The sequence below is a fragment of the Armigeres subalbatus genome, chromosome 2 (assembly GCF_024139115.2).
Source record: "Armigeres subalbatus isolate Guangzhou_Male chromosome 2, GZ_Asu_2, whole genome shotgun sequence".
In the NCBI taxonomy this organism is placed as follows: Eukaryota; Metazoa; Arthropoda; class Insecta; order Diptera; family Culicidae; genus Armigeres; species Armigeres subalbatus.
The window spans coordinates 401,780,750-401,804,827 of record NC_085140.1 but is presented as its reverse complement, the minus strand read 5'-3'; the positions used below and the strand labels follow the sequence as shown (position 1 = coordinate 401,804,827).

Genomic DNA, 24,078 nt, shown 5'->3' with positions numbered 1-24,078 from the left:
AGCATTTGACGTGCCCAGGATATTACATATCCTTTTATTCAACGCGTCTAGTTGATTCACGCATTCAACAATTCAATATTGGTTATTCATTATTGAGATGCAATGGGAAATGTGAACAAAATCTTTTCATGTTGATATAAATTTAACTTTCTAGATCGATCTATAGATCGACTATGATGGTGATGTTTGAGGATATGGCTTTCAGTCTTCTTTTGCTCATAAACGGATTTTAAGTTTTTATCCGACGTTTAAATTTAACGATTTGCAAATTATTTACCTCCAACGTAGGATCGAGGTTCAATCCATTAGGAGAAAACAAACTACCAAACTAACTACCCCAGGTCCATTTTTAAAACGCGTTAGAAAGTCATCAAAACCTTGTTGTTTTGAATAGAAGATTGTTGTTAAATGAAGCTAGTTTTGTGCAAATTTTGCATCTACACGTTGAAATGGTTCGATACTCTAGTTTCTATTGGTGAAAACATGGAAAAAATTTAAGGGGTGCATTTTGGACTATTCTCCTCTGCAATACGTGAAAGATTTATTTCGAAAAATGTATTGGAGGTAACCACTTCCTTTGATGGGGTTTGATCCCACGACTCCAGTACGCTAGACAGGTACTTGTATATATGCACACATCGAGTTTCATACATAGGCAATAAAGGCAATTAACTTTAAAATTTAAATGTACTTCACTGTGTCACTGTGCTTGAAATAGGTTCGGAGCTTCGAAGAGTAGCCAGGACTGGTTGTATGAGGTAGAAGGCACCGATTCAAAGCACTGCTATCATGTGAAACTATAACAGTTGATTTTTATAACAGTTATTAATCATCACTGCTCTTTTACTTGTGACTTTAATATTTGGAATAATTCAATCATTTTTTATCAAGTTGCATTTCGTCGTCATGCTTTCCAAATTCTAATCTACTATGTGGCGTCAGTTCAATTGCATCACAAAATTACCAGTTCAATTAGCCCATATTTCATTCAGCCAGCCTATAGACGTGCTGCATTCGAAAAGGGGAAGTTTTGTACCAATGACAGCTACTGTGCCGCAATGCCGGCGGGAACTTTATCGATGTCGATTAGAAAATGTGTTTTGTCACATACTCGCGGACAAACCGTAAAACAAAATAAATGTAGGATGTCTTTTTTACAAGTGTTACAAATCTGTTATCTGTTTGTGACTCGCATTTTATATGGTACCATAAACTAAAAAAATCAAGATAACCTGTTGAATAAAAATCAAATTATTCAACTGATTTCTTTCAACAGACTGTTTTTTTGCTTAGTTGATTAAATCTCGTGCCAATTCCAAGTTATTTAACATGCTGCCACAGAAAGAAAATATTAAAATAAACTTAATTTTTTCCCCAACATCATAATTTATATTGTCATCATGCTTCAATAAGTAGTATGTTAATAAATAAGGGAACTTTATTTCCTGCAGTTTAATTACGTCATACAGTTTCTCATTAATATCTACATTGAACAGTGATTGTGTGTGATTCACTATGTACGTCTATTATTGCCATTGTCGATGCAACTACTAAACTAGGGTAAAATATCTCCAGAAGCGCAAGTGTTAATGCGGGATAAGGGCTCTACACCATAAACTAACGACAGCTGTTGAGCGAAAATCAAGACGAGCAAAAAAAGGCTTAATTCAATTGTAAGCCAATTTGAATTCGAAGTAGGTCAAATTGCATTGAAAAAAAAAATGAGCTGAAGAAAGTGGAAAATATTTTCCACTACTAGTAAAGAGTTGTTATTAGAATGCTCTGACGTGAAGATTTTTTGTTATAAAGGAAAATGAAAAGCGACCAGTAGTACGTGATTTCATAGAATGAAGAGGTTTCATTCACTAGTAGCGTGCTATACGTTGTGGGGTTTTGGAATTCTCCTGCCGGATGATGATTGAAAGAACTGATTGAATTCCTAGTCCGTGATACGTGAGTGACGCCAGCTGGAGTGCATCTGATGTTGTAATATCAGTCAAACAGAGAACACGGTTGATTTTTTTTCTATTCTGAAGTTTCCTACAGCTGCTACAATGTCGTTTTTTTTCTCGCTGCTAGTAGCGAAGATGTGTTTCGTGTGTTAATTGTCGAACAACTCTGGAAGCACTGCGCTTACTCGCCGGTCATCATTTCCATGAACTCTGCACATTTATTGGTAAGGGAAAAAGAAGATTACAGAAAAATTAGATTAGTCATCGATTATAATGACCAAGGAAACAGAATTCACTCACCATCAAAATCAACAGTTCCTGAACCGTCAGCATCAATTTCGTTGATCATGCCATCCAAGTCGTCATTCGTTAGCTTATCATCTAGAGCAGCCAGGATTTCTTTCAGCGTGCTGTGGTGGACGTTTGAGTGCAAAAGAACGAGTGAAACAGTGTTATCAGAAAAAAAATCAATAGGATATGGGTTTGACAATGGCGATGAATGCAAGCGAATACGCCCTCTCAAATTAACATGTTTGGACACACATTTTGGACAGAGACATATTTTTTAAAAATGTTTGTATATTGCATATTTTTCAAAAATATTTTTATATTCGATCCACTCGACTATGATGTGCAATGTGATCCCAAGTTATGTCTCTAATTGAAACACAATGCCAATAGGTGAAAAATTTACGACCAAGTTTGTGTCATTATATAACATTAGTAACACCAGCCATTTGATTACTGTGCCCAATATTTTATTACTGTTCAACCAGAATATGACTAGTCGAGTATATTCCAATCATCATAAATGTTTCGTTCCAACACATGATGTTTTCTGAATTCGAAACCGACACGACAAGTTGCTCACACCGAAGCAGACGCAAGGTCGAAAAGTCTATATTAACTTATGACCTACTGACAGCCGAAGCGAAGTTGGAAAATGTCGAATGTTACGATGACGGGGTGTTTATTTATTTTGACGAAGATGATGGCCCACTATTAGAGAGGAAAATCCCGCACGCAAAGATCCACACCCTGAGGTGAATAGGTATTACAAAAAATCGCGAAACTAAGGTCGAAATCGAATTTTCTTGCTTGTATCAGCTAAAGCAATCCGAGGACACATCACTTTATTAGAAGCATCAGCACCTTTTTCAGATTATCATCACTTCTTTCCCGGCGGACTCCTCTTATTGGTGGCAGAGCATGAGGTGAAATCTTGTGGCAAACGTGATGTTCCAATTTGTTGGCACCGTTTCAACCGAGCAACCTGGTCCCGGACCGAATGATTTGGAATGTTGCCTCCCGAAAAATTTCATTCGTCCACTTGTCATCTCCGATAGAATGCGCATCTCTTCGCTCAGGTATAGGCAGCTCTCGATGGATTTGTAAATGTTTATTTTTACATCACTACTGGCACCTATGAAAGTCATTCAGCGAGATTTATCTATCGGAGGTGTTTCAGCCGCTTGTTTCGAGGTTTCTCCAAATTGTGGCCACACCGTCGCGACGGTCGTCGTCAGCGAGGTAGCAATCATCATGTTGTCCGAAAAGCAGCTTTCCCTCAGCTATGCCGTGTGGTGACACAGAACAGATGTTTACTGTGTAGCACGGGCACCTACTAGGCTGGAAAGTAAAAAGTGTGCAAAATTGTCTTGTTGCTATTAAGATATTATACCCGATGCAGGGCAAAGATCTATCCGCATTGGATCAGACTTTTGGAATGTATTACAGCTGCTTCCGGGATTGAGTCATGCTGTCATATATTCAAAATTCAACCAAATGAATGCCTTTTCGTGTTAGTATGCCATATGAAAAACAGGTAATCATTTGAGTTTGAATTGGCTGCAAAATAAACTATCCATACATAATTGAATATTTTCTCCAGAAAATTGGGATATCACCATTATGTACATCAAGGTTAAAGTACCTAATAATAAGATACGAAATTTCCATTTACTTATAAGTATTTTCCAAAATGTAATAAAGATTAAATGGTACCCTACAATAAAGAAACAACAATATAAATCCCTCAATCTGATGAGATGAATCGTGCCTAATCAAATTACAAGAAAAAAAGTAATAAAATTCAGTAAGTTTTACATGAAGAGTTTCAAAGAATAGGTAGGTCATTAGTAGCAAAATGTTTCCTTGGGAAGGGAAACATTCTAGTACGATTTTTGGGTACGACAAATACCATAGCATCAATTGATTTTGAGCAGCGATTCTGTTTCTAAAGTTGATATGGAGAATATAGTGTGTACATAAATTGAGAGGCATGAAACTCAAATTAAGAAAGAGCCTAATGCGCATTCTTTCTTTCATATGCTGATGCCTAAACAAAAACGAATAGCTGGTGGAAATAACACATCTTGATGGTTCCATGGCCAGGTATTTTTGCTTCTGGTTTCTCGTGTATACCGTTCGCCCCAATTTCATTGGGGAAAGCTAGCCGTATGGAGATGTCGTTCGTGAATGGGCATTCCGACATGATGACGACACGACACGGATGTATCTATAGCCATGAATGCCATGATAGCTGTGATAGTGTGTGCATGTTTCTGTGTGCTTCCTTGAATGTTATTTCACTGTGTAGGCAGGTACGTTCGTAGGCACAATTATTCTTGCTGCAGATGGGCTTTGAATAATTCAATGTAGGATTACTGCCTGTCTGTCAACCGTTTTCTCGCTTTGAACCAATATGGAGTAGATATTGCGATGGCATTGAAATCATGAAGGACATTTTTAGGTTATCTGCATGTAGGGTGATAAATGAGAATTGTGTTGTTGAAACAAAAATCGTTGACTGCTCTGCATAAAGAGTCAGCAAAACATGATAATTGTAGCCCATGTGATTTTTTTTATGGAAAAGGGAATTTCAACATCATATATTCACCGAAGAAAGTTTGAGTTATGCCTACCTTGTGGTGATATAACCGTTACCCTCTCGATCGTACAATCGGAAAGCTTCTTTGAGCTCCTGCTGCATGGCTTCGGCATCCTCATCCTCTATCAGGAAGTTTGAAGCAATGGTTGCAAATTGGTCGAAGTTCACCCGTCCGGTTTCCTCTGGGTCTTCCTCGTCGATTAGAGCCTGCAGCTCTCCCTCGTCGAACTGTTGGCCTAATGTGTTGAGAATGGTGGAGATTTTGACTGTGTCGATAAAACCGCACTTGGTTGTATCGAACATCTGGAATGCCTTGCGCATGATGATAAGCCTCTGTTCTTCATCCTCCTGTGGAATGCAAAAAAAAACATTTTTTAACATTTTTTAATTTACTATAAATTGTTTTGTTGGAATGTTTGGAGATTTTGAGATATAGTATATTCTTCTTCTCCTCTATGAGTCTACGTTCTAATGGGAACTTGATTCTTTTACATCGTTTCTAGGAGCAATAGCATTGAAGGCTTTCTAAATTATTATTAATACCTTTTTTAAGAACATATAACAAGCAGAATGTATAAAGAGCACAAGGATATGTCTGAATGTCCAGATTATCTTTTCCACTCTGAAGCATCATCGAATATACCGGAATGGAAGGCACCGTCAACGATTTATACATTCAAAGTTTTGATCACAATTATAAAATTATTACTAATCTTTTTTTTAATGCCAAAAATAACACAAATCAGAAATGGTTATTTGTTTGTTGCGTAACTAAAACCGAGATCATGTCCGTTAGTTGCCAGACACCATGCATATGTTTTAGTTTTTCGGACTAAATATTAAAAGTCAATGATTTATAATCGAGAATCGTGTTTTTATTCACGAAACTCCAGAATAGTTTTCCCTGATTATAAATATAATTATTGGGCACTATGAAATGCTCATCAACTATAGGCAACATGGAGGCGCATGGTATGTCAAAGCAGCTTTATCTTTACACAACCGAGGCTTTGGGAAGAAGTGGTAAAATGAACCATGCACAGGAATTCTATAAGTTACCTTAGCTAATATATATTCTATTTATGATTGAAGTTGTGCAATTGTGGAGCGGGAGAGCAAGAAACAAATAAGTCTATCTGTATCTTATTATAATAAATTTTCAAAAAACTATCTCTGTTTGTCTTTTCTTCATCACTGGCATACTTTCCCACAACTAGAACATTGCTGGCTCGAAGAGTTCTTTTGATTAAGAGGTTTCACAGTTATTACCTATTGATAAGTCATGTTACCGTTTTTGCATTTGTATATCATTTTTCTAGTACAAATAATGCAATACCCAAGGAAGTCGAAAATTTGCACGCTTTGTAGCCGCGGGTATTATACCGCTGCGTACTCACTGCTGCGGAGTTCGTGTTCACCGCTATAAAAAAAATCAGAAAACAAGAAACAAACAATTTGTACTAAAATTCTTTGTTCTCGATTATGAATTTATGATTGATATTGGTAAATTGGTTTAATTCAGCATTAACCATATTCATAAATTTGCTTAAGCTGTAATAGGATGGGCGTGTCATGGTGAAAGCAATGTATACCATTTGGTCAAAAGACATTTAGTTTAAAGACGTTTCATCGAATGACATTAGTCGAAAGGATATTACGCCCAAGGAACACTAGATCATCGAAGGTCATTAGGTCAAAATTAAATTTTCAAGTAATTATTACCAAATTATGGTGAGATGTAAAGTTCATACTTAACTAACTACTTATTGTGTGAATATTAAGTGGAAGAAAGAGTATGCATGAAAAGAATAACAAAATCATGCTGCCATTCACTTTCGATGATGTCTATTGGATCAAATTTGCCTTGTTAACGTTATTTCGATGGAATCTATACCATTTCGTCGAGAGACATTTCGTTGAACGACATTTAGACGACAACATTATGTTAAATGGTCGAAAAAGATGTTTTATTCCAGTAGAGACGTAGGACATTTGGTCGAATGAGGTTTGATCGAATGGATACTACGTCGAATGGACATTTAGTCCAAATCAGATTTTAGAAAGAAGAATCTTCGTACATTCGGTCGAATGACGTTTAGTCGAAAGGACATTTGGTCGAAAGCGGATTTTCGAATTAATAATCTTGGTACACCTAGTCTAATGATGTTCCGTCGAATGGATATTTGAAAGACAGAAACTTTAGTAAACAAATTAAACAATACGTAACGTAGCGTAACAAGCGCGTGGAAGTAAACACTGTAGTTGAATAAGTTAATGTACTTAGATAGTACTTACGCCTAGTATAAATAGTATAAGCCGCGATAATTTTTTTTTTTCATGACGGTCAAGTACGAGACACTGAAGTCGTATCTGTTAAAGGTAAAATTTGATTGCGATTTTTCTAAAAGTCACATAATTATTGCTCCAATATTGTCCAATTGATTTTTTTTTATTGGTTCAGAGTTTTATTGTCAAATTTTTAACCTAATTGTACATTTTATAAAACTTATAATTTTCAACACTTTGTTGTTCTTTAGGTGTTTCATATATGTATTCAAAGAAAGTACTGATTGCTTTGATATGCATATTTTTTTGATCCATTGACTCTAGAACTTGTAGCCGCCTGTCTTCATGGATGAACAATTGTCGCTGAAAATGCCATATCCTCCTGCTGGTTGAACACTTGAAGATTTTGTGCTCTATGTCATCGATTTCCATGTTACATTCTTCACAATACGGATCAGGTCTTCGCTGTTGGTTGAAAAGCATGCTGTTGGTCATTATTTTCCCGTGCATTATACGATACCACGTTGAACGTGATTTCGAACTGAGGTTTTTATTATGCAGATTTTTAAATATTATTTTCCATTCTCGCTGTGGATTTTCCAGCATAATTTTCGGGTTTTTCAATCTCTCAATGAAGACACGGTATAGTGATGTCGAAGAAAAGATTTCCATTACTGTTTCAGGCAAGAAAGCTGATTCCTGTACCGTAGTCCTTATGTGAGCAAACTTTTTAGGCACACCAAGAATGAAAGGAGGATTAGCATTGGTTTTGTAGAAGCTGTCGAAAAAGGGTAAACTATCGACTAGTCCTATCATCTTGTTTACCAGCAAGGCTTTTGCTTTCACGGTAGGGGAGTGAAGATTGAGTCCTCCTCTGTTCTTAGGTAATATCAAAGTCTCGAAAGACACTCTCGATGAGTTCTGGCCGAACCAAAGAAATGATCCAATTTTTGATATGAATTTACCACCAAACTTGTTGGAAGAGGGATAACCGACGCCAGATACCATATTTTTGAGCAAATATATGTATTCAGAAGTATGGTTTTCTGAATCAGATTTAAAGCTCGAGCGTTATTCATCCACAATGCACGTTGAAATTTCAGATAAGCTGAAGACCAATTCATTTCTATTGTTCTTGTGAAGTTGTCGGTGAAGAGTATCCCTAAAATTTTTATCTCATTCTCTATCGCTAACCACTCAGTATCGGCCGTAAGATTGATATCTCCGATCATGATCGCAATAGTCTTAGTAGTATTCAGAGCCGCTCCAGAAATGTTTGTAAAGGCAGCAAAAATTTCTGTTATCGCTATCAATTCTCTCTCAGTTTGCACGAACATTGAATCATCATCCGCGTATGCATTTATTATTGCATTCGGGAAAGCATTTGATAATTTGTCCAAAAGAGGCTGAAGGTAGATTACAAACAAAAACATTGCAAGTGGATCTCCTTGTCTAACAGAACGTTGGATTCGTATTTCTCTTGATAAGGATCCGTTAACAAGTACCCTAGAGAAACAATTTCCCATTATGTTGCTTATAAGCTGAACGAAATTCGGATTAAACTGCATCTCTAACATGGTTTGTTTCAGAAAAGCATGATCCACTCTATCAAATGCATGGTCAAGGTCGAATGATACAAGTAGCGAACTACATCGTTTGTCTTCCAGCTCACAGAGTCTATCTACAATTCTAGATGTTGCCTCAAAAATATTTTTCTTGCCGTTGGAACATTTTTGTTTACTGCATAGAACTAGTGGAAGGAGGACTGCCATTCTCTGCTTGAGAATACGAGCCATGATGTTATAATCTACATTGAGTAGAGATATGGGTCGAAATCCGGAAGCATCGTTTTTACCATTTTTCTTCTTAACGAGTATTATAACACCATCCGTGAATTGTTTCGGTATCGTACCATTGATAGCGTCATTTATCACATCCGTTAATTCTTTAGAAATGATTTGCCATGCTTTTGAGTAGAACTCTTTTGGGAGTCCATCCAATCCAGGGGACTTACCCGGCGCGCTTGTCTTGATAGCATTGAATACTTCATCAGTTGTAACCAAATCCATAAGCATTCTATTCCAGTAATTGTTGTCCGTAATCTTCCGCGTTGGCTTGAACGTTTCACTGGAATCCAACTCAGCTGCAGCATAGAGGCCCTCGAAGTAGCTTGTAACGTGTTCTCTGATGTCCAGTGGGTCATTTATATTTCGTCCTTCTTCTACTAATTCCGTTATTACCGTTCCTGCTTTTCGCCTTTTCCTCTCAGCAACATGGTATATCGTTGTATTTTCCCCTCCAATAAAAAACTCAGATTGACCGCATTGCTTCGCAGTATGGTTCCGTTGGAGATTTAGCATTTGGGCTTTAATTTTGTTTATATTTTGCAGATGCTCAGGATGTCCAAAGAAGTTATCGTATGCAGATTTCAGTGCGATGTAGTACATTTCCATTGTGTCACTGAAATCTCTTCGAAAAATTGATGATTTCCACTTTAAAAATGAAATTAGTTTCGGCTTTGCGTAAGAAATCCACCAGTTAATCGACGAGGGATAATTTCTGCGTGCTCTTGTCCAGTATGACCATTTTACAGTTAGCTCTTGCATTACATCTGGAGCATCGAGGATTTGTGGCTGGAAGCGCCAAATTCCGCGTCCTGTATTAGCTCCAGTTATTGGTAATGACATACGGATTACAAATGCTTTGTGATCAGTGAAAGAAAGAGCTACGAAATGACTGGTGTGCATCCATGGAGCCATTGCTTTGCTTATATAAATACGATCGATTCTCGATGATGAATCATGCCTTACAAGAGAGTATTCCACGTTTCGCCCATTGAGTACTTCCCACACGTCTACTATATTTGCTCCTTGAACTAATCTTTTCAGCATGGGGCTATGTGAGTTTGAACCTATTGCATCCTTCTTGTCGATCACCGAGTTGAAATCCCCTCCTACCACAACTGTGTCAGTTGCCTGGTAGAAGTAGCTGGCTAGAGTGCTGTTGAAAAACGTCTCACGGTTGCTCCGTTGGTTTGCTCCGGATGGTGCGTACACGTTGATAAATGTAACTTTTTCCACTCGAAGACATATTAACCGGGCGTCCAAACTTCGACGAACATCGTGGCATTTGAATTCGTTTTTTACTGCTATTGCTGTACCTCTCTTCCTCTCGTCTATATTGAAAAACAATTGATATCCTATTAGATGTAAACTTGGGCTGGCCACTTCTTGAAGAAATACAACATCCAGTTCAGCAGCACGGCAGAATGTTCGCAGAGCTTCCACTTTAGTTGGGCTTGTAATAGCGTTCAGGTTGATAGTTGCTATCTTAAAGTTTCTTAGTTCCATCAGTCGACAAATAATGTGTGAACCTTGACAATGATGATCAAACTTCAGACGGATATTGGATGATTTTCCGAAACTTGGCGGTTGGCAGGATCCATGTGGCGTGTGGAGGATGGAGAGAATATGGTTGAGTGTGGTAGAATCTAATGTAGCTTTGGCTGGACATATACAAACTCTTACCTATAACAAACAGCATTTTATTTGTAGCGATTTCTTGGACGTGATGGGCGTTTGGGTTCAACATCAAAATTTCTGCCAATTTCGGAGATCCCATCCTTTTTGGACGAACTTCTCGCTGTTGATCTACCATGGTCTCACGAATATCCATACTGCTAGCAACACTGCCATCTGTTCTCTCGGTTCTCTCATCTGCAACACGTTGGTTTGAGATTGGTGGGTGCACTTGTGGTAGTCCATGTAAACTGTTATAATTTTCGCCGTTGTCGCTGTCCGAAATGTCAAAGTTTTCCTGAGTTAGAGTTTTCCTCCCCGGCGCAGCAGTTTTATTGTTTCCAGTGTATATCTCAGTATCGGCAAGCATCGAGTCATCTTCCAACAATAGATTCGTCGTGGACCCGAGAGGTGTACTGTTTCTCTTTAGTGATGCCCCGCGGATGGGAGCTTCATCGAGTGCTGAGGTATTTGTTTCTGTTGATGCTGGTATTTTTGGATTGACCCCTTGAACAATGCTTGCCAGAGACAATCGTTCATTGACGCTTTCGGCTAGCGCTTTTCTCACGTCCGCACATTTCGAACCAACATGAAGATTTCGGGAACAATATCTCCAGGTGGGTACCTGATTACGGTAGCGAATGTATGCAGTTTCGTCTTCGATCGACAGATATGATGGAATTGCTTTTTGAATTCGCATACGAACAGTTCTGTTTCCATTTGGCAGTCCTGGAAAATAATCTCGCCAGACATCATTCTTGATAGATATGACTTCGCCGTAGATGGTCAATTGTTTGACGATAGTAGCGTTGGGCATATGAGGTGGTAAGTCGTGAACTTTAACTTCCACCCCGCCGTCCACGATGAACATCGGAATATCGTATTCACCTTCGTCTGTTTTGATGGAAAATTTCCGATTGTTTTCTGCAACTAGTTTTTCCGCTAGAGCTGCCGACTCCATTTCCATGTAGGCATAGGATTTCGTGATGCTAAGTTGTATGCTCTTGATGGAAGCTATTGTTATTTTGAGGCATTCGAACATGAAATTATGGATTTCTGAAACTGTCGGTCGAGTTGGAACTACGCTGAAGTCGATGATCATCGAATTTTTCCGATAATCAGGCATCTTGTCTTGCTTTGTATTTCCACCAAACGGTGAAAAGAGTGCCTGCCGGACGAGTCCGTAGGCTAAACAATTTAATTTTTTAACAGACTTTACTTCACACGTCTTATACGACCGAAAGCTCGACGTCAACTTGAAAAAGATGTTTTATTCCAGTAGAGACGTAGGACATTTGGTCGAATGAGGTTTGATCGAATGGATACTACGTCGAATGGACATTTAGTCCAAATCAGATTTTAGAAAGAAGAATCTTCGTACATTCGGTCGAATGACGTTTAGTCGAAAGGACATTTGGTCGAAAGCGGATTTTCGAATTAATAATCTTGGTACACCTAGTCTAATGATGTTCCGTCGAATGGATATTTGAAAGACAGAAACTTTAGTAAACAAATTAAACAATACGTAACGTAGCGTAACAAGCGCGTGGAAGTAAACACTGTAGTTGAATAAGTTAATGTACTTAGATAGTACTTACGCCTAGTATAAATAGTATAAGCCGCGATAATTTTTTTTTTCATGTCGAGTCAAGTACGAGACACTGAAGTCGTATCTGTTAAAGGTAAAATTTGATTGCGATTTTTCTAAAAGTCACATAATTATTGCTCCAATATTGTATAATTGATGATGGGTTCATAAAAAGAATAAATAATACGAAAAAGGTGAATATTCCAAGAATATTTTCGACTGGACATTGACTGTGGCGAACCCCTCTAACAGACTACGATGAATCTATACCACCAAAATAAATTTAGTCGTATGATGTTTCGTTTCGTTTCGAATAGACATTAGGTCATAAGACTATTTGGTCGAAATTAAATTATCAGCAAATAATTAACGAATTATGGTTGGAAGACAATTTTGTGCTGAAAAAATTATTGTATTAATATTGAGTGAAAGCAATACTATCAATGAGAAGAATAAGACAACCATTTCCATTCGACCAAATGCCCCTTCGACTAAACGTCCTTTCAACGAAATGTCATTTGACCAAATGTTATCGACTAAATGTCAATCAACGAAATGTTCCAAAGCCGATGAAGTAGGTATTGGCAAATTAAAATTGATATCATTAGTTTTTTACCATGTGCCGAATAATAGAATAGTGGGTATTTTATAATTAGTACATAGGGAAGAATGCTCCCAAACCGACCCATGGCAGAGGCCATGAAATTGCCTAAAATGATTTTTTGGCCAAGTTTTGTAGCCATATTGTTTTGGCCATATTGTAGCGGGGACATTATCCTATATTTCCGAGGCTTCATTGTGGGTGCAGCTGTGGAAAGTTAGGAGATACAGAGGGTGAAGTGAATGTATACGTTCTCGGCATTCTCAAAAATTGTGGTCCGAAACCGACCCCTCCATGGTCCAAAACTGACCTACATTTCGCACACAAATAGTTTGAGTAACGACAAACGAGAGTGCAGATAGATTAGCTGACAGCGCCATCTACCAGAAACACCGGAGAATCGGTACACTCCTCCCACAATTATGGAACACTTTAGCCAAAAAGTAATAATTTCACAATCAAATTCACTATTTTCAATGAAAATGAATTTTCATCAGCAACTAGCAACCCATGACCGCTTCAAATTTTTCAAAAGTTTTAAATTTGATTAATTTGAGAAAATTGAATTGATCAGTCTTCCATGATTGTGACCACAACAAAATTTTCGTTTAGTATTTCCTGTATAAATCGCTTCTTTGTCATTTTTTTTTGTCTCGACATCCACGCTCAAAAGCAATAATTGTAGGTTAGTGTTATATTGCAGCAATCACATTGGCGGTATGAACGAATTTGTGGCTAATATTTGCATTAAAACGGCATTATTTACATTCGCCGCCATTTTAGAATTGTTCCATAATATGGTTATTTGCAATCGATTGGAAGGTCAGTAATTTTGTTCTAATATCACATCATACCGTCTTACCCTAGCTAGATAAAAAATCTCTTTCTCCTTTTGTCCCATCTCAGCAAATAAGGGAAATCCATGAATGACGTAACCCAAAAATCGGTAATTTTCAACCACCCAACCCCTCTATGTCACACTTTTTGTACTATTACCGACTAAACACTTTCAACATTCGACTAGATTCCATTCGACTAAATGTCCCTTCGACCAAATGTGCTTTCGATCAAATGTCATTCGACTAAACGTCATTTGACGAAATTTCATTCGACAAACTGTCCCAAAGCCCTTTCGACGAAATGTCGTTCGACTTAATGTCATTCGACGAAATGTCCCAAAGCCCATGGGCAAGATCATACCGTTGTCTCTATACCAATGATTGCAAAATTTTTCGACATTAGTCGAATAACATTCGTTAGAAAGTACAATACGTCGAATAGACATTAATTTGAATGGCTATTTGTTCAACATGAAGTTATTAACCAAGCCATTAACGAATTATGTTTGTAAGTAAGTTTTATTTCAAACTAATTGTTTGTTGTAAAAATTAAGTGAAGGAAAGAGTATCCATAAAAAGAATGAGAAAATCATGCATGCATTGATATGCATGACGACGTTCGACGAAAGGCCCATTCAATGAAATGTCCCTTCGTCTTTTATTTGATAGTACCTACATTAGGTGACTTTCGCAGTCGCCAAGCGATAGAATCCCGTAGCGTGAGTTTGGGCCGATGCCCACATAGCGTTTTTTTCAACGCTGCGTGCACACGACGTTAAAATATCGCATGTGTGCATCGGGAAGAAGCGGTAACGCAGTGTCTCGGCACCGATGCATACCTGCGGTTTTTCAACGATACATGGGCACCGAGCCTTAGGCCCGATGCCCACGTAGCGTTTTTTCAACGCTGCGGGCACGTGGCGTTGAAAAAACGCAGGTGTGCATCGATGCGGCGACGCTGCGTTACCGCTTTTTCCCGATGCACACATGCGTCCTTTTAACGCCGTGTGCACGCAGCGTTGAAAAGACGCTACGTGGGCATCGGGCCTAAGGCTCGGTGCCCATGTATCGTCTTTTCAACGCTGCGTGCACACGACGTTATAATATCGCATGTGTGCATCGGGAAGAAGCGGTAACGCAGTGTCTCGGCACCGATGCATACCTGCGGTTTTTCAACGACACGTGCACACAGCGTTGAAAAAAACGCTATGTGGGCATCGGCCCAAACTCACGCTACGTGATTCTATCGCTTGGCGACTGCGATTCTGTTGCCGTTAATATGGATGCGTAAATGGAACATTGCCTGCAGCAACCCAACAATAGAATCGTCGCGACTAGTCTGGGTGTCTTGGGGAGCCTTAAACCTGGGGGTCTTGGGGAGTTATTGTTCACTATACAAGCATACACGCTAACTTTCACCTACTCAGTGACTAAGTAAAATTGCATTACTCTCTCTTTCTATCTCACGGAAATTTTACTCAGTTTCAATCAAAAGCAGGACTACTCAAAAATATGAGTAATCCTGCTTTTGATGGAAGTTGAGTAAAATTACAATTCAATTTTACTCAGTCACTGAACGGCACCAAATTCGTCGCTTCTTTTTGTCAACATGCGTGCTCACTGCTGAAAAATATCACAAAAATAATAAACAAACCAAATTCCTTTCCATTGCTTTGTTTTTGATGAGATGGAAATAGGAGCTATGAGATGAAGTGGCGAACCGTTCCCCTATATGGATTTGGTGATTTGGTTCTTAAACTTCTTGGGACTAAGCTTTTTGCGCAAAAATTTAATTTTTATGATAATTTGCAAACCAGTGAAACCCATGTGCATCAAGCTACGATCAAAAGCAACCTGGCTTGGCGTTAAGGCCTACATACTTGAAGTTTCACATGGGTAATGATAAAATGTGAAACATTGATTTCTGCGTTGCATTGTAGGGTAAGGGAGGTATTTTGGACCACCAGTTCGACGGCTCATATTTTGGACCACTGAATGCAAATTCCTCTTGGTGGTCCAAAATAAGAGCTCCCGTAAGGGTGGTCCAAAATACATTCTTTACCCTAAGTAAAGTGTTTTTGTCTTTATTTGGAAGGTTTCCAGCCCTAGGCTGACTCACCTATTAAGTAAACGTTTTTGATTTAACATACCAAACATTTCCTTACAACTCTACAGGTCATATGTTAAATAAAAGTCATTTACATGTACTTTGTTATGCATATGCGATTGTCAACCACAATTTGTCTCTTGTCAAGTTGCAGTTATATCAAATATGACTTGAAACTATTAAAACCTGTTATAACTTTTCTATATTTCAAGATATAAGTCGCAATAGCCACTAAACAACGAATTTTATTATTCTCTAGAACTTTCTAGCACATGTGTAAAATGTATAAATGAAAATAAACGAGAAAGGCAAAAAGATATGATGAAAAAACTATTTTTTGCGATTCCTTATCATAATATTAGGTTTACAGTTCATTTTCGAAAAATAAAACAGCCTACTTTTCCAAACTTAAATAAGTTGCATAAATTCCACTTTAGCACTCATTTAGGTACTATAACGAAAATCCAACATCAGAACAGTAATTTCATGACTACATTCTGCTGAATTAGCTTGGGTAAGTGTTCCAATAGTGTGTTATCTGCGTCGCGTAATAAATGAAATAGTTTGATGGACATGACATCAGAATCTTCCAACGGCAAGTTCATCTACCGCTTCGAGGATTGTCGAGCCATGCAATGTGGCACGATAACATGAAATCTGATTGTTCTCTGTAGCAATATAATTTATTGACAAGAATGGTCATGCGGAGTAAATTAGACTGTACAAGTTTGATCAGATTTATCATATTAAAGCCCATTTTTCGTCATTGCAAAAAATAAGTTTGCAACTCGTTGCAAAACTCATTTTTTTTTTCAGCACTCGTAGTACTTGGCAAGACTCATATAACGCGTGACGAAACGAAATAATTCTTTGAAAGTAATGAAACTGTAAAACTCAAAAAGTAACCATAATACTTAAAATCGAGTTACAAATCGAGTCAAACGAATTTTACTCGTTGGCGAGTTTTTATCAATTTTGTTTTTAGAGTTATGCAGATTATTACATATCTTGATTCTTATATAGAAACTGAGCACAAATGTAAAACTTTATGAATTTTGGTGAACGGTAACTGTTCTAAATTATTATTGAAAATCTGATAAAATCCCTTTCTGAACACCCCTAACTTGATTTTACTATGGGCCGAGCTGTCAACCTGTGAGCAAACTGCCAAACAGTAAAATTTACAAATACTTTAAAATTAACTCTACACACCAAATTTGGGGTGTGACTTTAAAAATAAAATGTAGCTCAGAAAAAGGTATTTTTTGCAATTCCTGATCATAATACCTGGTTTACAGTTGACATTTGAATGATGAAACGGCCTACTTTTCCATACCAATGAAATGGGTGCTTTAATGAACATTATGCAACTCAAATGGGTTGCATAAAATCTATTATAGCACTCATTTGGGTGCTTTAATGAAAAACCATCATTAGAACAGTAAGAAAATTATTTTGAGCTTTTTAGTGGAATGTTTTCACCTGTCTTAAACTCGTCTTATGACAGATTAGAACAGTAGTTACATGACCTTATTTAGCTCAATTAGCTTGGATGAGTGTTCAAATAGTGTATTCTCCGTGTCACATAATAAATTAAATTATTTGATGGGCATGACATCAAATTCTTCAAAGGCAGGTTTTTCTATCGCTTCATGGTCTGTCGAGCATACAATGTGGCACGATAACATGGAATATGTTTGATTCCTGCAGCACCATGATATTTTGGCAAGATTGGTCATGTAAATTGTACCATTTTGGTACGGATTTATCATATTAAAGCCTATTTTTCGTCATTGCAAAAATTAGCGTGTGCAACTCGTTGCAAAACTCAATTTTTTCAGCACTCGTTGTATTTATACAACTCGGCAAGCCTCGTTGGATAAACGTACAACTCGTGCTGAAAAAATCATCTTTTTGCAACTAGTTGCACAAACTACTATTTTGAATGAATGTTTTTCAAAATTGAAAAAACTAACAGTGGGTAATGTCTGTGACATAACCGGAAGTGGACGTAGGACTTGGCTTGACCATGCATGTAAAAATACATATTTTGCTCAGCATTATTCATAAGCATTATTACACGTTTCGTTACCAATCTAGAGAAAAAATATCAAAATGGAAAGCTATCAATCGATTTTTCATCTAATGTTGATTTTTTTTGTCATTGATGAAAGTAAGCTGATGTAAAAAGATAATTCTTTGATTTCTAGAGACGGCAATATCATCATCCCTGTCCGGGCTGACAATAGTCATTCTCATCGTATGAAGAAAGCGAAAAAAATATAGTCTTCGTCATAACATTGCCCGATGCGACACCTATTCGGTTTCTTCATGCCGCATGCCTACCACGAAGATAGTCGTGCAGCCAAAAGTTATGACGATTTCCGTCGTCACTTCTTCACATAATCGATTGCACGTCATTATAGACGGAGTAGTTAAAAACATAATGACGTCTAGAATAAAGAAATAGTACGAACTTTGGTAACATAAATGTTTCGATAGCATTTATAACATCTTCATACGTTACTTCAAGTTCATTTTCACAAAGAAATAAAAAAATCTTCGCAGGGCAGCTGCCGCTTGAAGAATAATGGTATGAAGTCTTCGTTCTTCGCTGTCGTCATGACGATTTGGTTGCACGACGAAAGCTAACGTTGTGCGCGTCATTGACGATGCGTCGAGTAACAATGAAGACAATAAATCTCGCCGCTACTGCGGTTTTTCTTGCTGCGACGATGACTATTGTCAGGCCTGCCTGTCGCTGGATGTTGGTTCTCTACCGACCGCTCAAGACAAAATTTGAGCAGGAACTAAACTCGCGTGAGCCATGATTTTATCATTATATCAGAACTCTAGCCGAAGCTCCGCCCCTTTGATGAATAAGACCATTGAACATCGTTTGCTCACTGCTAGTCGTGGGTAATTAAAGTGACAAAACATTTCAAAATTATTATTTTCTAAATAATAACTAATGAATAAAAGAGTTCACTATCAAAATAATTATATATGGGACATTCGAAGTATTTTCAATGCCATAATTGCCAAAAAAGATGAACTATAGCATAGGAAATCCGCCGAAGCTCCGCCTTTTCGATGAATAATACCATTGTAAATCAGCTGATGGCTACACCTTTACATTGATCAATAAAGCGAATGATTTCTTCATTATAGCATTGCAACTTAAGCCGATGTTCCACCTGTTTGATGAATACATCGCAAAACATTTGTTGGTTCTACCTTTACGTTGACCAACCAAGCAAAAATGATTTGTCACATATATAGTACATTAACAACATGGTCCACTTCGAGAATCCCCATATATTGGGCAACAGACAGCACATTCACACCATCTTGGGTTACCAAAGATAACTAACGCCTAAAAATGATTGCCAGGGGTGCGATAATTGCAAATATTACACTAATTTTACAATTTTTGAAAATTTTAATTACATTTTTCAACATTTCATTTTTAAAGTAAGGCTGTGAACCATTCCACCGATTCGTTTAACTTTAAGTGAAAATTTGACAGTTCGATGGTTATTTCGCCGTGGTTAAAAATAACCCTGCTCCGGAGCATGGTTAGATTTGACAGTTCGATAGTTAAACTTTGTTCGCGAGGAAATTGGCGCCAAATCCATTTCGTTCCGAATAACTATCAATCTGTCAAAACTCAAATGGGTCGGCTTCGGCGTAAAATTTTAACCACGATGGGAAAATAACCATCGAAGTGTCAAATTTTAACTAAAAGTTAAATGAATCGGTGGAATGGTTCACAGCCTAAGATTCCAAAATGGAATCATGTGATGATTTCTAGGACATTATTTCGACATGTTATGCTGCACATTGAATTACACGTTTAAGCACCCCTCGCAATGATTAGTGGTTCTGAAAAGATCCATTCACAATGTTAGATGTAAATTTCCTCTTGAACGGTTCAACTGGGAGTTTATGATTGTTTAAAACATTATGAATCGATGTCTGCAGGAATACCAAACGCTTAACCGCTGTTGCCATCGGCCGAGAAAACTTGATCAGTAGTGTTGTCGTCGACACTCTATCGTCACACACCGCCGTGCCGCGCTTACTGTTGGCTTCTCGACAATGACGGGCTGAAAATGCCGATGATGCTGACCTGAGAATGCTGACGATTCTGCCTTGCTCATAAAAAGGCTTAGGTTTGCGAATGCGTGGCTGAGACGATGATGCAACCGTTCAAAAATTCCGACGATGCGCTGCTGTTATTGCTTTGCCTGTTTCGGTCAGATTGAGAGGAAAAATTCGCGCTGCGCTATTTTATGCCTTCTTAGCAGACCTAGCGTGAGCTCATTCGTTGACGTCTGCACCAATCAGAACGTGGTAATGGAATGATGCAAGAATGATGCGGTACCCATATTTATAGGATTTCGTGAATTCAATGTTTTGCTTTGAAAACAGTTTTAGGCCTATTGAAACAAGTTTTCGGATATTATCAAGCATTAATATGAAAGGCATACTTGAAAGCTGTCGATTGAGGGGTTAACTGCAGAAATCTGTTCACTAGGGTGAAAGCTATTAACGTTTGAAATCTTTCAACACAGTGTAACGCGGCCGATTTAGAAATTTTGAAATGACACCCGGTATAGTAAAGAGAGACGTAAGTCCTACGTCAAAAAAACCAACTGATAATTTAAACATGTTATCGTGTGCGAGTATTGCGCAATCACCATTACCTTTTATTATTTATGAATTTTGAGAAATAATTAGTTCTTCACATTTCTCGATTATTTAAAAAAAAAATATGTTTCTATCCCTAATTATTTCTCTTGGTCAACGAGTCAAGCAAACCACAATTTCTTCGCGTATTCCGGATATTCTCTAGAACCACTTATTTGCCGCTGGGGACAATGAGTGGTTTCAGCAATGACTTTGATTTAACATTCCTTGAACCAAATGTTTAGAAAAGTTACGGAACTTCCGGAAGATAACTATAGTGGCTACCTGCGGTCAATGGGTGTATCCTACAATTTTTTATTCAATTTTTAAGCTTCAAGTACTTAAAATTAAGTCACAGCCTTTCAGGGAAAATTGCAAGTATTGAACACTTTCGGCTCTTCCGAAATATCCGGAATGAGTGCTTGGTGATCAATGAGTAGATGTTGCAATGGTTTTTCTTTCACATAGGGTTAAGGCAGGCATTTTCGTCTTTTCGTCATAATTTCGAAAACCAATGACTCATCCTTACCAAATCGTAAGCTCAGGAGAAACGTTCTGCTATAGTGGAGTTCTAGCAAATGGAGGTTACTTTCGTTGGTTTTAGCCCTACGACGATGGATGGAAATACCTGCCGGGTCCCTAGTTACAGTAAATGGTTTAGAAAAAGTCGCAGAATTCAATGAGTGTTGTACAATTATTTTGCTCTCAAATTCCAACAACAAAAAAAAACGATTGGAAAAAGTCGCAGTTTTAAAAGTTGATCACTTTCCCGGATATATCGGTACCTTTGGATGACCATTCAGTGTCATTTGGGATAAATGAGATATACACGCCATGATTTTGCTCTCCAATCACTATTACAAATGGTTTGAAAAAAGTTGCAGCTCTCTAGAAGGAATTTCAATTATTGGTCATTTTTTTCAATGATACGAAACTTGCTGAAGACCACACAGCAGCTAATCAGGGTTAATGAGTTTTTGTTTTTATATTGCAAAAATAGGGTTTAACAAAATCGCTCCTTTCCAGACCAAATTTTAAAAATTGGCTAATTTCTTGGTGTTGGCTAATTTCACAGATATTCCAGAATCTGGACATCCACCCGGTGATCAACGTAGTACAGGAATGTTAAGGGCCGATGCCCACGTAGCGTTTTTTCAAGCTGCGTGCACGCCGCGTCCACGCAAGGTACCCAGCTTCAAATGTAGACGTGCACACGTATACGTGTGTATTGCTCCGTTTGATGCTGGGTACCTTGCGTGGACGCAGCGTGCACGCAGCTTGAAAACCGCTACGTAGACATCAGACCTAAACTGACCTCCTTTTAATTGCACCTCATGAACAATAACAGGTTTCATCAACCAAAGTAATACAACATAAATAAACAAGGAAGTATCGAAGTGATGTGAAACTTTTTAGGGATATAGACGAATGATTTTCTTGTTGCATATAACATAAGTGCATGATGTTTTACATTGTGATACTGGTTCGGTGGCCAGAGTAGTAAGGAAGATATCCAGAAAAATCTCTTCCATTTGTCATTGGGCCATTGAAGATGGTGCTATTTTAGTTGTCAAATAAAAAATATTATATTTTGGAACGAATTTAATAACCGATTTCAAACCGAACCAACATCATCAAACTTCTAACAATAACCTAGAAAACCCTTCACCAATGAGCATTTCATTTTTTGTGAAAAATGTCTTGACTATCAGCCAACACGCGGTGATATATTTATTAGCAGATTGATTCATGGGACGAAGGTTGCAGTTAAGAGTGACTGAACAGCAATATTAAATTAATTGATCCATTTTGTGCGGGCTACGATTTCCAATATTCACCTCCTGCGGTGCGAGAAAAATGTTTGACATCTGTTCGAGGCACATTGGAAATGTCATACAGAGTCACGGTTGGACGAATCAGTAAATGAGGAATTTTTGGCGGTACATCGGTGACTTGCTAATGCTTATACTTTTTCCTCTTCCACATTCTGACTAAAAAATAATAATAGAAATTCAAATTGGTTTAGCAAGGGCTTGCTGTCATTGAATAAATATAAATGGTGCATAATACGTATGTAAAACATCGTAATGGTGTTGCCGATTAAACATAGATTGTTTTTTATAAATTAATGGTTAACGTGGTCTTAGAACGTCCTTTCATTTCTTTAGTTCTTGTTTTACTACAGTATCTGTTAGTGATCAATTTAAGAGACTACGTGCTTCTCCCAAATTTGGCAAAAATGCGGATAGTAAGAAACAATAAATATAGTTAATTCTGATGACGGCTTTTCTTCCTTGTCGGAAGAACCCCTACTGGAACATTATCGCCCTGGAGTTTAGTATTCATTAAGGCTTTCAAGTTTACGTTGAAAGCACCGATCGGACCAAAATGTCTTTTTGCTTTCAGGACCACAAAACGTCGAAGCAAGTCGTGATTTTCATATAAATTACGTGCTTAGTGCTCACCAGCTCGATGTTTATGCTGATATAAGTAAAATATTTTAGAATTAGTAAGGTTAAGAAAGTTGCAGTCTTCCACGTATTTTCACAGTTATGCGTTTATAGAGCTTGGAAAACCGGGAAAATCACTCATCTAAAATATGCAAAAGCAGATCAACGAAAAAGCAGCACAAATATAAACACCCACATGAGAAAATCGTTAATTTCCAGTCTTTTATATCAGATGATAAAACAATTTCCAGAACTATATTTTAAGTTTGAATTTAGCATCAAGTTTTTGGCAAGAATAAAATCGCCAACTTACCATCCCTATGTAAAAGATTTCGATAAATTAAACAAGATTTGCGTCTCAGTATGCGTGAAATAACAAAAATGACAGTTGTACGTTGCTTCCGTATTGAGTTATGTGCCCTTGAAAACTCGAGTACTTTTAAACTTGGATTCCGTTTGATATAAGAGATGAAAAAACAGACGACAATATCAACATCAGGTTATGCTGTTTGTAGGAAATGGTTCATATATTGATATATCTCGACATATTTCGGTGCAAATTTTTGATACCGTTGCCTTTTTTGAGCCCTGATGCCCATTAAGTCCATATTATGTCTTGCTCTTCAATATATGGCTTCTGCCCGGGATAGCTCACAAATCTCGACCATATGGCGTCCATCGTCAATTCATCGTCAATTTCACATTAAATTATCTAGATCGCGTCTGCTACGCAAGTGGCATTCCGGAAAACGATGTCGTTAACTACTTCTGCTCGGCCACTAATTACCAGAAACGAGCTGCCCTTGTCGATTCGTTTGAATAAATTTCAAAGCAACAGAACCAACGAACACCTCGCTTGGCACAAACCGGAAACGGAAACAATTTGATGGGAAAACACTCACGTCGTAAACCGCGATGCTGCTCGCTCGCCGTAGATTCTTGGAAGCCAGTTTGGAGCCGGTATTCGCCAACCAGGTTCGCAATAACAAACAGAAAAATAACCAAGGGATACTGGAGTAAAAATGAGTCTATCACCCAGAAAGAACTAGAAGAGCACGATCGCGCGCGGCTACCGATCAGTGTGTCCTCCGAGGACCGACCTAGATCTTAGACTGACCACCAGGTTCTATTTCCGATTGACCGCAGCCCATCAGC

General features: G+C 37.9%; 1 protein-coding gene across 2 annotated transcripts in view; it reads right to left on the bottom strand.

The window, feature by feature from the left end:
* Positions 1 to 1,420: 1,420 nt before the first annotated feature.
* LOC134213297 (troponin C) overlaps positions 1,421 to 24,078 on the bottom strand; it is a 38,375-nt gene continuing 15,717 nt past the window's right edge. The window contains exons 1-4 of one of the 2 annotated variants that reach the window (XM_062692240.1): positions 23,826 to 24,051; positions 4,877 to 5,190; positions 2,253 to 2,362; positions 1,421 to 2,162 (exon numbers count right to left, since the gene is read on the bottom strand). In XM_062692240.1, coding sequence (XP_062548224.1) covers positions 2,134 to 2,162; positions 2,253 to 2,362; positions 4,877 to 5,163 — 426 coding nt within the window. In that variant the 5' untranslated portion in view covers positions 5,164 to 5,190; positions 23,826 to 24,051 and the 3' untranslated portion in view covers positions 1,421 to 2,133. Of the gene's footprint in view, positions 2,163 to 2,252; positions 2,363 to 4,876; positions 5,191 to 23,825; positions 24,052 to 24,078 lie in introns of those variants that run through there. The other variant, XM_062692239.1, reaches the window with a different exon arrangement.